The 14,561-nt window shown below is 44.7% G+C and overlaps 1 protein-coding gene across 3 annotated transcripts; it reads left to right on the top strand.

Annotated features, from left to right (window-relative positions):
• Positions 1-1,331: 1,331 nt before the first annotated feature.
• On the top strand, positions 1,332-14,352 carry IFNGR2 (interferon gamma receptor 2). 3 transcript variants are annotated; one of them, XM_068144536.1, is made up of 8 exons: positions 1,723-1,824; positions 2,290-2,388; positions 5,346-5,472; positions 6,613-6,788; positions 7,489-7,637; positions 9,070-9,223; positions 11,055-11,200; positions 13,534-14,352. In XM_068144536.1, the coding sequence occupies exons 2-8, from the start codon at positions 2,379-2,381 to the stop codon at positions 13,693-13,695; spliced, it is 924 nt and encodes a 307-aa protein (XP_068000637.1). In that variant the 5' UTR covers positions 1,723-1,824; positions 2,290-2,378; the 3' UTR covers positions 13,696-14,352. The 3 variants fall into 3 exon arrangements, with proteins under 3 accessions (XP_068000636.1, XP_068000637.1, XP_068000634.1); XM_068144535.1 differs by lacking the exons at positions 1,723-1,824; positions 2,290-2,388 and adding an exon at positions 1,332-1,551; XM_068144533.1 differs by lacking the exon at positions 1,723-1,824 and having other exon boundaries at positions 1,848-2,388.
• The last annotated feature ends 209 nt before the right edge of the window (positions 14,353-14,561 follow it).

Here is a 14,561-nt window from a genome sequence, read left to right on the forward strand (position 1 = left end):
GCCTGACACTGGGGAAATCCCAAAATTAAGCTTCTGGAGTGTCACATTACAGTAGAACAGTGTTGAGTCACTCTTCCCAGAAGGGTTCAAAAAGAGGTCAGACAAGTTAAGTGGCTCAGTGTATAAGTGAACTACTTTAATCTCTGTCCTCCTCTCATACAAGAACTTATTTTGACAACCAGACAATCAACCAGTAGGGTTTTCACCATTTGCTTTCCCCTCTCCTTTGTTTATACTCCTTTCTAGCTGTCAGCATTTCTGTCAGTGTTAAAAGGCTTCAGCTAAGATTTTGGTCATTTCGATATTGTTCCTCCTTGCAAAAGGAGGATCTTTGCCCTGAAAGTTTGAAACGATAAGAGCAGGTCATACAGGACTGAGAGAAAGGGAGGGATCTCTCGATTGAGGAGGACCCGAACTACCGCAAACTGAAGTGTTTCATCCAAGCCGCTTGGCAATCAAGGCTGCACAGCTTGTGCTCTGAGTGCTTGATACTGTTGCTGCGGGTTGCCCGCTTTCCTTCCCCAGAAATTTGAGAGCAGCAGTGTAAATTTTGCTCAGGCAACCTTCAGGCAACCAAGTATATAACCTTTATTAAAACTTAACTCTGCATGGTTTCCTCCATTCACAGTCCTTGTAGTCATAGTTCCACTGACTGCTCAGTCTTGTACTAATAAAACTGTAGTTCATCTCTGAAAGGTTTAAAAGAGACTATTTTGACTTTGTTCAGGAGATATGTGAAATACTCCTCTGCTTTATGGTGCTTGTAACTAAAGTAGTGGTGACGCTCATTTAAAAAAAATCCCTGCCTACTTATTTTAAAACAAACGTTCTATTAAAAGAAAAGAGTAATCATTTGGAAGGAATGCTTCCTCCCAGCATCACCTCCAGATGTAATGATAATGCTGTGTAACCAACAGTGTCAGTTCAAGGTGTGTGCTTAGCCTTAACCACGGGTTAACGTTCTCCTAGATGCACCCAGAGAAAGCTGGGGGACTTCAACCACTTAATGGCAAGATTTCCCACTTCAACCACTTAATGGCAAGATTTCCCACTTCAACCGCACGCCATCAATGCACACGCAGCCCTCGGCCCCTGTCAGCGAGTCCACACCGCATGCGGGGGCGGGGGCGGGGGCGGGGGCAGGGGCAGCGTGTGGGGCTGCGCCGCAGCCCGCCCTAGCGCAGGGCCTCAACAAACTGAAGTCCGCAGGCGTCCCCCGCCCGGCCCGGGGGCGCTGGAGGCACGCGGCAGCGCCGCTCGCGGCCGTCCCGGCAGCCTCCAGGGCTGCAGGCGGAGCCGACGGCGGGCTCTGCCTCCCCGTGGGCGGTGGGAGAGGCGGGGCGAGACCGGACCAAAGCGCCCGTTTCAGTCCCCGCCGGGAGCGAGAGTGGGGACTGGGGTTGTGGGGCGGTCCCGCCAGACCAGCCCCACTCCTCAGCGACCGCCAAGGAGCCTCTGGCAGTGAGCGAGGCCGGGCCATGCCGTGTCGGGCACCGCTCCTTTCCCATCTTCTTCTCTTCCTCTTCGCCTTGGGCCGGGCCTCGGGAACAGGTAGGTGTGGCCGAGTGCGGGGCTCGCTGCCGTCGCGGCCGGGACTGCGCCCCTCTGCGCCTCCTCCTCGTGGGCTTCCGGCCTGTGGGTTGGCGGCTTGGGGCCGGTGCGGCCTTGCAGGCGGCTTGCGGGAAGCAGCCGGAGCTGTCATATAGCGGAACCATAATGGAAGGGGAGGCGAATTTCACCCTTTCCTCACCCTGCCTGTGCCTGCCTTACTGATAAGAGGACAAGCCCAGTCTTCTCCTGCCAGCCGCGGGGTTGCAGCTCCTGGTAAGTGTGCCGTGGTCTGGGCAGCCGTGGGACCGGCTGCGGTGCGCAGAGCAGCATGGCCCCAAACCGGCCGCCCCTGGGTGGTTAAAACCTGCCCGGGTTCAGTCTTGAGGGGGATTGATACGCTGTAAGTCGTGAATGTGGCTGCGCTTTGTGATGTGGCATCCGCTCATCAGCTGTACCTGGGTATTCTTAGTTTTAATTGTGTGAGCTGACTGTTTAGGTGGGATTCATTAGGATTTATACTTGTCTAAATGCTTTGTTGTAACGGGGGAGTTTCCTCTTCAGGCCAGGTCTGAGCTGTGGCTCAGAAGGATGATCCTGGCTGTGGTATGTGTCCCCGCAAATGTGGAAGGGCTGCTGTCACGGCTGAGGTGCGCATGCAGAGCGGTCCTTTTGTTCGGGCACATGAGTATCTCCACGAGTTCAGCATGTCTGCTCTCACGGTTTTTTCTGTTCATCGAGGCCTGGCTGCCCAGTCTGTGACTGGTGAACCCTGTGGGGCTCTTTGGCTGGCTGGGAGCTGTTCCAGACCTGCTGATTCAAGAGGCCAAATGCCTATGGGTAGGTTGAGCTTCTCTGTTGCAAATGGAGATGCTACTCTTTGAAATCTGAGCGAAAAAAATAGCCAGCTGTAGACACCCACCTGGCCACATGCTTCTGCTTCACTTTTTGCAGGCTTTGGTGGTTGTCTGACAGCATGAGAAGCCAGTCTGGTACAACAGAGCAACAAAAGTCTATCCAAAAATCCCCAGGCTTCTTTTGTACCATTTAGCAATATGAGGTGTTCTAAGCTGGTGCAGGGGAAGGGATCTGAAATCATTCAGGAGCAGAGGCTGTGAAACCAATGGTTAGGTCAAGCTGAGGTGCTTTCACTAACTTGTGGCTTCACACTCTGTTGTGTGAAAGCTTTGACTTGTGGCTTGAAGCGTCAGGAAGTCTCTGCATCAGGGAAAACGCAATCTGAGCGTTCTTGGCAGATGCTTTAAAAATATTGGTTCAGTGAGAATACATTCCAGGCAGACAGGATGGGGCTCTTCTGCCTTTCACCTGGCTAGGGTGGTTGGAGTTTTTCTAGGATACTTGCAATATGTAGATTCTTTTTTTCTGAAATGAGCATTTTGTTTCTCTGAGTCACACAAGTTAATGGTCACTATGGAGCTCAGTGTGTGATCTCAGAAATGTAAGTAACTTCCTCTGTCAAGTTGCAATATCTAACCAAAAGACAAACGTGTTCCTTTGGTGTACTACACAAACAGCTCCTCAGTGCAGTAGTAAGTGCCTTGTGGTGAGCAGAATCTCTTGATGTTGAACTGTAGAGCTTTGATATTTTTTGTCTGTGTTTTTGAAGCGGTACAGGAAATTATCTGCTTCTGAATGCTCATATAAGGCAAAATAATCAGTGTGCAGTCTTGACTGAGGAGAACAACCAGCTGCCCTCATCCTCCATTACTGTTTTCTTTTTTAAAGAGAGAGGAGAGAAGGAAACCCAAAAATCCAGTGCTTGTGTTTTGTTCTGACAGCTTGCTTGGGTTTTGTAAAATTGGTTTGTATCTATGTTTGGGTCTGCAGATCACTGATGGTGTGAGATACCTTGCCACGTGCCAGACCAGCAGTGAGAGTGGGAGAAACAATCTTCATGACTGGAAAGTGAAAACTTTTCTGAAGTGAAGACAAGGTTACTTAGTAGCCCTTAAAATATGCAAGAGAGTTTTAGTAGTTTAGATAACATTTGGAAGTGTAAGGAACCTCCATCAGCTTTGCAATGATCCATCGGTGTGTGTTTACTTGAGAGCACTACTTAAAACTTTGAGGCTAAGAAGCTAGTAACACACCTAATTAAAACTTTGAGAGCCTAACTAGTTGTTCTGTATTTGGGACTTCAAGTTTAATGCAGTGTGTTGTCTTTTTCCTGTACATTTAGAATGCTAAGAGCCTGGCATGGCATCTCTTCTGATAGTGCTGCCAGCATCAGTGTGCTGTCTAGTGCTGTGTATAAAAATTGGATGTAGGAATCAACATGAAAACACTTTTTCATGTTCTCCTCATATTCCCAAAGAAGGGCTGGGGCCAGAATTTAGCCTATTTATGTAAAAAACAAACAAACCATATCTTGGGAGGCTATTGTCTTAAGAACAAAAAATGGAAATTTCATCATGTCATGGTTGTCTTTGAGCTTAGGACCTGTTGACCCAGTATGTTTAATGGCGTGAGGGGATCACTACATGGGCAAATACAAGTCAAGTGTAGAAGGAAAACCTCTCTCCTTTGGACAGGCAGGCAGTGAAGCCATTGCCTAGCAAAGCTGTGCAGGATCCAGCCTTGGGGATTTTCAAGACCTGCCTGGACAAAGTGCTGAGGAGCCTGGTCTGATGGCAGAGCTGGCCTTACTCCCCTTTCCACCTAAGTGACTGCAGTGCAGTTAAAAGTGTGGGACTTTTCTGGTTTTTAATTAAAGACCTTTGATAACTGTTTTCCTGTCTTCCTTACCTCAGCCTTCTTGTGGTAATCTTAGTCTCTTTCTTCTGGGTATCCCAATTCCTTGCCATTGGTCTCCTTGTCTTTCAGTGTTTTAATGATTCTCCAGCCTGCTATTCCGCCATATTAGCCAGCTAACACTTCCCTCCAGATTCTACCCCACTTCTCATCTCTTTCTTCATCCACTCCCATTTCCCAAGCTCATGGATCTCTGCCTTTTGCTCTTCTGCCCTCTCTTTCTCCATTTGATTTTTCTATTCTGTCCCCCATTTAGTGCCTGGGCTTTGGCTGGGCTCCCGTCCCAGTAAACAGCTTCCTCATCCACTCTGCTTGGGTGAGCAGGGAAATGGTTCTTTTCTCATAACAGAAACACAGCTCTTTGGTCCCTGCTTCCACATTGCTTGCCTCATTGCAGATTTTGTTCACAGCATGACTGAGTTTGAGTGGACATGTCTCCTAGCAGAAGGCATGCCTGTAAACAGAGGTTTCTGTCCTTTTCTACATTGTGAGATGGGTGTCAGGATTGACAAAACTTGAAGCTTTTAAGTGGAGTGATGCCTTATATGCTTGTGAATGTTTAGTATTTGGGTTTTACCTGGTTGTTGGAAAGTTTCAGTGACATGACCTCTGTGTTTTCAAGCAAGTTAGTAGGAGGCAGGTGGTCAGAAACAATGTTCTGAGTTGTTAACACTGTAAAATGTGAGATGCAGACAATAGAAATAAATGAGCTTTTGTAATGACATGTGCCAGTGGACCTTAACTTACTGCTTTGGGGGAGCTGGGTGGGCTTTATCATTTTGTGCTGGGGGACTCAGTATTTTCAGTGCTGTGGTCTGTATGGAATAAATAAAAGCAGTAAGTTTAATTCAGTGTTTTGTGGATGGCAGAGACTTAAATGTACTGCCCCTGCAAACAAAATGAGGAGAAGGAATGGTTTTGCCTACAGAGCAGTGAACATGTGATATATGGTGATGGAGACCAAAAATAATGTACTGTATTCTTGAATGCTTTAACAGTTATTTTTATTCCTCCTCTTTCTTTAGAATCTTCTCCTTATTTACCAGCACCAAAGGATGTGAGGGTTTATTCCTATAACTTTCATAGCTCGCTGAGGTGGTCCCCTGTTGAAGTGGATAGAGGCTTGGTCTTGTATACAGTACATTTTAAAACGTAAGTAGCTAGATCTAAACCCAGCCAAACTGATCCTCTTTTAATCCAGTACCACAACTGGTTTAGAAAAAAAACAAAACAACAACAATGAAAACCCAACCAACAAACAAAACAAAACGCCAGAATCAGCTAAAAATGAATAAGCAAATGAAAGAATGTGTTGTCTGTTAGTTGTTTGTTGTGGATGTTTTTATATGTATTTTAAAATGGCTTCTGAAGATGGACAGTCTCTTAAGCCAGTGATATTTCCACTAAACAGAGCAAAGGTGGAGGAAGTATCACAGTATAACTAAGGTTGGAAGAGACCTCGAGGATCATCGAGTCCAGCCTATCAACACAGACCCCATGACTAGACCATGGCACCAAGTGCCACGTCCAATCCCCTCTTGAACACCTCCAGGGCCGGTGACTCCACCACCTCCCTGTGCAGCACATTCCAATGATGAATGACTTGCTTGGTGAAGAACTTTCTCCTCACCTCGAGTCTAAACCTCCCCTGGCGCAGCTTGAGACTGTGTCCCCTTGTTCTGGTGCTGGTTGCCTGCCTGGGAGAAGAGACCAACCCCTTCCCGGTACAACCACCTTTCAGGTAGTTGTAGAGGGCAATGAGGTCACCCCTGAGCCTCCTCTTCTCCAGGCTAAACAATCCCAGCTCCCTCAGCCTCTCCTCATAGGGCTTGTGTTCAAGGCCTCTCCCCAGCCTTGTTGCCCTTCTCTGGACACATTCAAGTGTTTCGATGTCTTTCTTAAACTGAGGGGCCCAGAACTGGACACAGGACTCAAGGTGCAGCCTAACCAAAGCAGAGTATAGGGGCACAGTGACTGCCCTCCTCCGGCTGGCCACACTATTCCTAATGCAGGCCAGGATGCCATTGGCGCTCTTGGTGAAGAGCACCAAGAAATGTTGCATGTTTTCCTGTCTAATTTTAGCTGTACTGATTTCTCCCTTAGTAACTTTAACTTTTCCCCAAATACTGAGAGGTGCAGGTGCTGAAGGGGCCGTGGAATTAAACCTGCACAAAAGCAGTAGTTCTGTACCATATCCTGGTGATGCAAAGGGTGTCTAGGTGGGAGGGATTGTATTTTAGATAGTTGTGCTGTTCTGCTGGGGCTGTATTTGTCCTTTGTTTTGCATTGCAGAGGAGCCTTTAACCAGTGGGATGAGATGAACTGCACACGTATCGCCCAAACCGAATGCAGCTTCCCCTGGTCACTGAAGGAGCGGCGCTGGACTGTTATGTTGCGTGTGAGGGCTGAGCTAGGGCAAGTGACTTCTGACTGGGTGGAAACAGATCCATTTGTGGCAGAGAGAAACAGTAAGTTCTCTTTTTTGGACTCCAGTTTGTACAGATTGGATATTAGGAAAAAGTTCTTCACCAGGAGGCTGGTGAGGCACTGGAAGAAGTGGCTCAGGGAGATGGTGGAGGCCACATCCCTGGGGGTTTTTAAGGCCAGGCTCTGAGCAGCCTGATCTAGTGTGAGGTGTCTCTGCCTATGGCAGGGGAATTTGAACTGGATGATCTTTGAGTTCCCTTCCAAGCCTGACAGTTGTGTGATTCTGTGATCAGAACAAGGAGGAGGAAACTATTCCTATTCCAGTATATTTAACCCAAATACTGTGTTTTCCAGAGAGCAAGGAATATGTGTCAGGGGATATGAAGAAAAACAAGACAAGACAAACCCACCAAAATTCCATCACCACTAACTACAGATAAATTCAGATACACTCCAGTAAATATTACTGAATTTACAGGGAAAGTTAATGAGAAAAATTGATTATTGTTTTTTAAAGTACATTGCTTCATTTATACTTTGAAGTCTTTTTACTTATGTTGGAAATTAAATAGGTATCTTAAATGTATTAAGTAGATGGGAAAAATTGTTGTATCCCTTTTCCTGGGGAAAAAGCTGACAGTATTTAGCATGTTTGCTGAGAATATCTTTAAGTAAAACTGAAGACTGTGATGAGCTTTCTGCATTCCTGAGGTTCACTGCTCTTTCTATGTTTATTTTCAGCTACTATAGGGCCCCCTCATGTGAAGAATGTGATTGAAAACTCTGACTCCCTTCTTATTAGTGTCACACCACCTTTTGGCTCTGAAGCAGCTGACTTTCTTCAGTATCATGTGTCCTACTGGGAGAATGCAACAAGTACTACTGTAAAAGTAAGAATCATTTCCAGTGTATTTCGTTTGTAATGCCTGGGTGACTAAGAGACATGAGTCAGTGTCTCTTAGCAAAACAGCAGAAATGGAAGAAGAAAACTAATCATGGAGTCTGTGTTGATAGGTTGGACTCAATGATCCTCGAGGTCTCTTCCAACCTTAGTTATACTGTGATACTGTAATGTAAATCTTTTTTTCTCTAGCAGTGAAGGTCAGCATTTGGTGTCTTGAAAAACAGTTCATGTGGTCTTGGCATAAGCATCACATGTATGGTGAAACTTTCAAAACCATCTCTTTTTCCTCCACGTGAAATAAAAGTTAAATCACATTGCAGGTCAAGGAGAAGAATCCACAAAGTGTCAAAGGTGGCTTAAAAATGACACTAAGGTTCCAATCTTTGCTAAGGAAGTTTGTATGGCTTCCTCCTTTCCTGTGCTGGCAGCTTCAGTAACAGGCATCTTTGGCCTGATGTTGCCTGTTCCTGGGGCAGAGAAAAGCAGCATTATTCGAAACAAGCTGGACAGAGGCGGCATGAGCTGTCCCTGTTCATATTGAGACTTAAAGGTGTTGATCTCTTTGTGTCCTTATGCTGCTATCTGGGGCATCAGCAATTGTGTTCTTGACAGGCCAGTGTTGCAGGGGAGGGATTAAGTTACATTAAAGAACAACCATATTCAAAAGAAGGTCATTCTAAAGTCAAATGTTTAAAAAACAGCAGCAGGAAAAAAATACTAAACCCCCCCTTTTGTTTCAAAGACATTGCTAAATCTGAAACCTCCACTTCCTTCCTCCCTTGCACCCATGTGCATTTTTCTGACACATGGAAAATACCCTCATGTTTGAGCTTCAGACAAGAAGTCACTCTTGTGTGCCTATGTAGGCTTCACTGTGAATTTTTAACTTGTTAAGGCCCTAGCCCTTAACAAGTTAAAAATTCACCAAGGCTCTGGTGGCCACATGGAGACCGTAGAGGTTTTGCACTGCCCATCAGCATTTTTTCTTCTTCAGTAGAAGGCGCGGAGATGGTGAAGGCTCTTCACTGAACTACACTTCTGTCAGCCTTCCCCGGTGGTGGAGGCACTTCCCATGGCTTGTTTTTCCCTCCCTTTCTTATATTGTGGTCACTGCCTGAGCTCTTACAGAGCTTGTGTCAAAGCATCCAGCAGCGTATTGTGGATAAAATGAGACCTTGCATCACTCTTCATGCCTTTAGAGATTGTTTTAAGCGGTCAGGCTTAGTTTAGTTTTAAAATAATGGCATGTCACATGCACTGAAAGAAGCTGAAATGTATTTCACTGCTGCTTTTGTTTACTGAAACATTAAATCTGTGCATTTTGAATGAGGAACCTGGATAGAGGCAGGGAGTTTGTGCTGAGGACAGGTCTGGCTTTTACACTAACTCCTGTCTTTTTTTCTGTGTCTTTTAAACAGGAGGCAAAGACGAGCAGTACGCTATTCAAAATTGGAAATCTGAAGGAACTGACACTTTATTGTTTTAGAATTCAAGTGGAATTGAGGACACATTCAGATCACCATTTACTTGGACTACAAAGTGTCCCAAAGTGTCACAGAACCACCATCAGTGGTATGGATCAAGTTTAATTGGGTTTTTTGTGTGTCCTGTAGAACGTGAGTCTTGGATCATGTTACTGGGTGCTTACATACCTGTGTTTGTCAGAAGTGCCCAGAGAGCACCAGCTGATGGTAGTGCACAGTTGTCACTGATGTCAAAATAAGAAGGAATTTTTTAGTCAGTGATTAAGGGTCTATGCTGTACTCTTCCCCATGTTCTTTTCCTCCATAAATGGGTATTATTTTGGGTATTACTTTCTAGAAATATGCCAAGACTAAAAATACTTGGTCTTTATTGGGAATCATTACCCTTGCAAATCCTCCCCCTCAGGCCCTGCTTCCTGCAGGGCAGGAACAACCCTCTCCTCAGCTCTGTTTAATTTCCTGATGTTTCAAGCTCCATATTTTTGTGCAAGATAAGGGAGTGTGAAGGGAGGAGAGGACATGTGCAAGATAAGAGTCTGTTCCTCTTGAATCTCTGTGTGGCAGCACACAAGCACAACCAGTCTGTAGTGTGCTGCCAGCTACGGGCTGATGCCTAGGGAAATTCCAGAAAAAACAGTAGGAAGGTAAATAAATTACCATTGGATGCAAAAGGAAAGTAATGATAAGGTCTAAATTGGTTTGCTAGTAGGGATAAAAGTTAGTTGCACAAACAATTCTTTCTCTTCTTTGCTTTTGTGACTTCATAGAATCAGTCAGGGTTGGAAGGGACCACAAGGATCATCTAGTTCCAACCCCCCTGCCATGGGCAGGGACACCCCACACTAGATCAGGCTGGCCAGAGCCTCATCCAGCCTGGGCTTAAACACCTCCAGGGATGGGGCCTCAACCACCTCCCTGGACAACCCATTCCAGGGCTTCACCACTCTCATGGTGAAGAACTTCCTCCTCACATCCAGCCTGAATCTCCCCACCTCCAGCTTCATTCCATTCCCCCTAGTCCTGTCACTACCTGATATCCTGAGAAGTCCCTCCCCAGCCTTCCTGTAGGCCCATGGCTTGCTCCCATATCTCTCTGACCTTGCATGCAAGCTGAACTGTCTTCGCTTTACACTGTATAAGGTACAGGGGGAAGAGAGGGGAAGCTGTTTGTTCCCCCCAGCTTTGTCCAGAGGGGTCTCTGTGGTGTTTATAAATTGTGAATGTATGTATTTTGTACATAATCCCTTGCATTTCATATTCCTACATTTTAGTTTGCTTGTAAATATAGCTTCAGTTGCTTCCAAAACCTTCTGAGCTAGTCTGGTGATTTATTTTGGGGGTAATTCCTAAACCCACCACACATGCTTTGAACATGCTGAAAGCTGTATAGAAGACACCTACTTACACACACAGGTTGTGAAGTCCCACAGGAGCTGCCCTCCTGGGTAGTATTGACCGAGTCTGTGGTCGCAAAGGTGTGAGCTGTGATCGTGGAGCCTGTGATGCTTCCTTTTCTGAAAAGAGGTGCATGTTTTGAAAGAGAAGCCCCTGGCACTAATGGCCCTTGCTGACAACTTGAGGGTGGGAGGACAGATTGCATTCCCCACCGACCGTCTGCCTGCCTACATTTGCCCCAAGTAGAAGCTTGCCTTAGGCTGCATGATTATGGAGCAGAAGCTCCCAGGAGCTGGTGACTTCCACAAGGAATCACAAAATAAGCTACTTCTGAAGAGAGATGTTGTAGAGTGCATCTACAGGAGGGCTGTCATCTTGGCCTTGGAAATTATACTTTGATTACCAAGTAGAAGAGGCTTGCTGTATATTATTTTGTATTTGATGATGTATAAATATGACCCTACCATATAGATATGTATGTATGGGTGATTCTTAGCTTTTTTTCCCCTTTTTGTCTTTTTCAGAGGCAACTAGAGCAGGATATATTGTACTAATATTTGTCTTTGTGTTACTGTCTGTATCGGTCGGTTTGGTTCTCCTGTGGCGACACCGCAAAACAATTAAGTATTGGAGTCAGCCACCTTTAGAAATCCCATCACACTTTCAAGAGGTATGTGTAGATGTTTGATTTTTCTCTCCCCCTCCCTCTGTAAAAGCCTGATCATCTTAGAATATCACTTAAGTCAGTTGTATAACAGAATTAGATACAAATAACTGAGTGTCAACTGTTACTTTTCTCATGTATGATCTCTCACTTTATTCCTTTTACTCAACTGAATTGGCTTTTTTCTCTGCCCCGAGATAAAAACACTGCTAGAATCCTGTTATGAAACCAGAACAAGAGTCTGCCTCCTGACTACCTCGTCAGCCCTTTTGTTTGCTTATCTGTCATCAGGCCTGAAACAGTTCCTCACTCGAAGCAAAATCTGAACTTGGGACCTAGGTCTCTGACAAGAAATTAAATGTGGAAAAGCATAGGAGCAAAGACTGACTCGAGGACTTGCAGACTACCTAAGGGAATGTTCCTGGGATTTTTTTTTTTCCCCACCTGTAATTTCAGCAATACTTGGATGAAAAAGTCATCCTGGAACTCTTTTTTTCTCCTTGTAGCTCACACATTTCTGTACTAAATGACATTGTTTCAGTTATGTTCATCTTCCTCTTTTGAAGAACTTAAACAAGAAGTTGGATTTTAGGCAAAGTTCTTGACTTAAATGTTCAGCATACATTTGGTATTATTTTTTAAAGCTTGTATTTGTTTGCAGCTCTTTAAGGTGTGTTTCTCCTGCCTGTCAGAGTAATGCATTCTGTATGGTAGGTCTGTGATTGTGGAGCTGTTTTACCAGATTTTCAGAGAGGCATGGGTGAACGTACCCAGGCTTTCTGCAGAGCTCTCAGTACATTGTTTTTTCTCTTCCCGCTAGCTCAGCTACCCTCTCACAGGGGCTCAGTGGAGACAGCTGTCTCACCTGTCAAGCAAAGTGCATCTCACACAGGGAAAAAAAATAATCCTTGTGCAGTGTACTGAAATGGTGCAGCATTTCATGCAAAGGACGTGCAGGAACAGAGTTTTACCCTCATGTGTTCTGGAGTAATTGTATTCATCTGGAAAACAGGCATCAGAAGTAGACACTAGGCTCACACAGAAGTGTTTGAGGCAAACCACTAATAAGAAATGAAGGAAAATCATTAATTATATAGAGTGTTTTAATGTCTCTTTCTAAAAGGGACCAGCCAGAGGATTCTCCTTTTAAAACACTTTCCATGAGTAGAGAGTGCTCATTCTTTTAAGGCAGCCTTGTAGGAACTCTTCCTGATGCTCAGAAAAATCACACATTTCCTTCTTTTACAGAAGGATCTCAGCTTTCAGCATCTGGGGTCTGCTGCAGAAATACCTTCACACAGGGAAGCCAGAGGTTCATTTATGTCTGGAATTTGCTAAAGTGGATGCCTTGGAGCTTCCCATATGAAACTTTTTTATTTAATACACCTGAATTAAAAAATCCTCGATTGAGTTGTCATTACAGAGAAAATGGTGCCTCAATTGAAACTAAGGTTTCATAACAGACAGGAGCTGCAATCCCATCTCAGATTGACACCTCCTACAGTACAGAGCAAGCTTTTGAGTACAACTCCAAGCTACATCAGTCTTTCAACAATACGAAGGCATCTGTGTTGCAGGAAAAAGTATTTAATGACAGATTACCTGTTTAGATGGCTCCACTTCCTTGTGATCAGGATCACAAGATCAGCTTAATGAGAGTGAGAGTATGTAGAGGGGGCAGGAGGAACAAAAAGTATTTTCTCTGGATGAGTATTTTTTCGTTTAATGCTGTATTCCTTTAGTCATTGTAAGGCTGATTTTGGAGGAAAGGGGAGGAGAGGGTAAGTCAAAGCAAAAAGTAGCTACAAGAATGCCACTGGAGCTTTCTGTCAACTGTAACAGATGCAAGTCTGACATCCAAGAAACCAGGGTCCAAATTTGATCTCGTTTCCTCTAAGCATTGCTTTAGGCAAGCTGTCCATTGCCAGATTCCTCAGTTGGAGAGCATGTCCCTATCACTGTAATAAAGAAGTGTTTTCTCCTATGGTCTGTTCTTAACTGGCTGGAATTTGCTTGAACTGCCATGAGAAGAGTATGAGCCAAAACTTACTATGGAAAAAAACCAAAACCAAAAAATAAGCAGGAATGCAAGCTTAACTCATTTAAATGTGTATTTGCATGATTGCTTTGTTGTTTGGTAGGGCTTTTTCCCCACAGAAATAAGGTGTTCTTAACATTCTCCTTGTTCAATGTAGTTTCAAGGAAGTCCAGAACAGAATATGCCTTTAGCAGCCCTTACTGTGAATGCTGGTCTGAAACAATTTGTCTAAGCTCTAATTTCTGCTACATCTGTTCTGGGGATAGATACTGAAACTGTTGTTTCTGGCTTTTTTTTCCAGTATTTGAAGGACCCTAGCATGCCAGTTTTAGAAGTGTTGGACAATTGTGCTGAGGATGATCCCCATGATTCCTTATCTGTTGTATGTTTTGAAGAAGGAAGACAGACCTTGGATGGTCAAGCTCATTTACACAGCATCTCCCACGACAGTGAAGTAACTTAAGTGGTGGCCTAGTAAGAGTGCCTGCACCAAGTCTTTGAAGGGGCTTATGCCCATGAACAGTGCTGAGTGGCTGCTGGCAGGAAAGACAGCTCTGGACAAAATGCAGCCACTGAGAAATGCTGAGCAAGATGCTGCTTTCGGGGAATCATGTGAACCCTGAGCCTTTGACATGGCTTCTGCTGTGTTCTGCAATAGACTGAAAGCCAAAATGTGAAAGGGAAATGAACACTAAGTTGCCTAAAGAAAGACAGATGTTAGCTTCTTCCCTCCAGATAAAAATGGCAGTCTAAAAAAAAATTCACTTTATTCTCTCCAGCATCACAAACCTCTGCAAAGAACTGCTCTAAGAGAGACCTCTTCCTACCTGCCTCCTAACACATTCATGAGAAGCATTAACCTTCTGCTCCTGCAGCGGGACAGTCGTTCTTCACAGCAAACCCAAGTTTTAAATCATTTTGCTCAGGATTTATACAACGTGCATTGGTGATTATCAGACACTAACATCTCTTGTTGACTATCAGATTAGTCCTGAAAAGGACAAGCTCACTAAGCATTGTCTTTTGAGTCCTTTAACACAGAAGCAGAAGTCACGCATCACAATCTTGTGGGGTCTGGATGGTATCTAATAAAGCACAAGTGAACCATTTCTATACAAAAGAGTTTGGATTTATTTAACATTTTTCCTGAGCTTGATACCAGTTGGTGGGGGAAAAGAAAAAGGGAAGAAATATGTTTGCTTCTTTGCAAATTATTTTGTTGAGTTACTTAGGTCTGTTAATGAACCTGGGGGTTATCTGAGGCAATGCTCTTCCACCTCTTTCAGGAAGACACAGGACTTGCATGACAAATGAGGAACTTTTTTCCCC

Source organism: Melanerpes formicivorus, unplaced genomic scaffold (assembly GCF_026170545.1).
Source record: "Melanerpes formicivorus ecotype bairdi unplaced genomic scaffold, bMelFor1.0.p_v2 SCAF_11, whole genome shotgun sequence".
In the NCBI taxonomy this organism is placed as follows: Eukaryota; Metazoa; Chordata; class Aves; order Piciformes; family Picidae; genus Melanerpes; species Melanerpes formicivorus.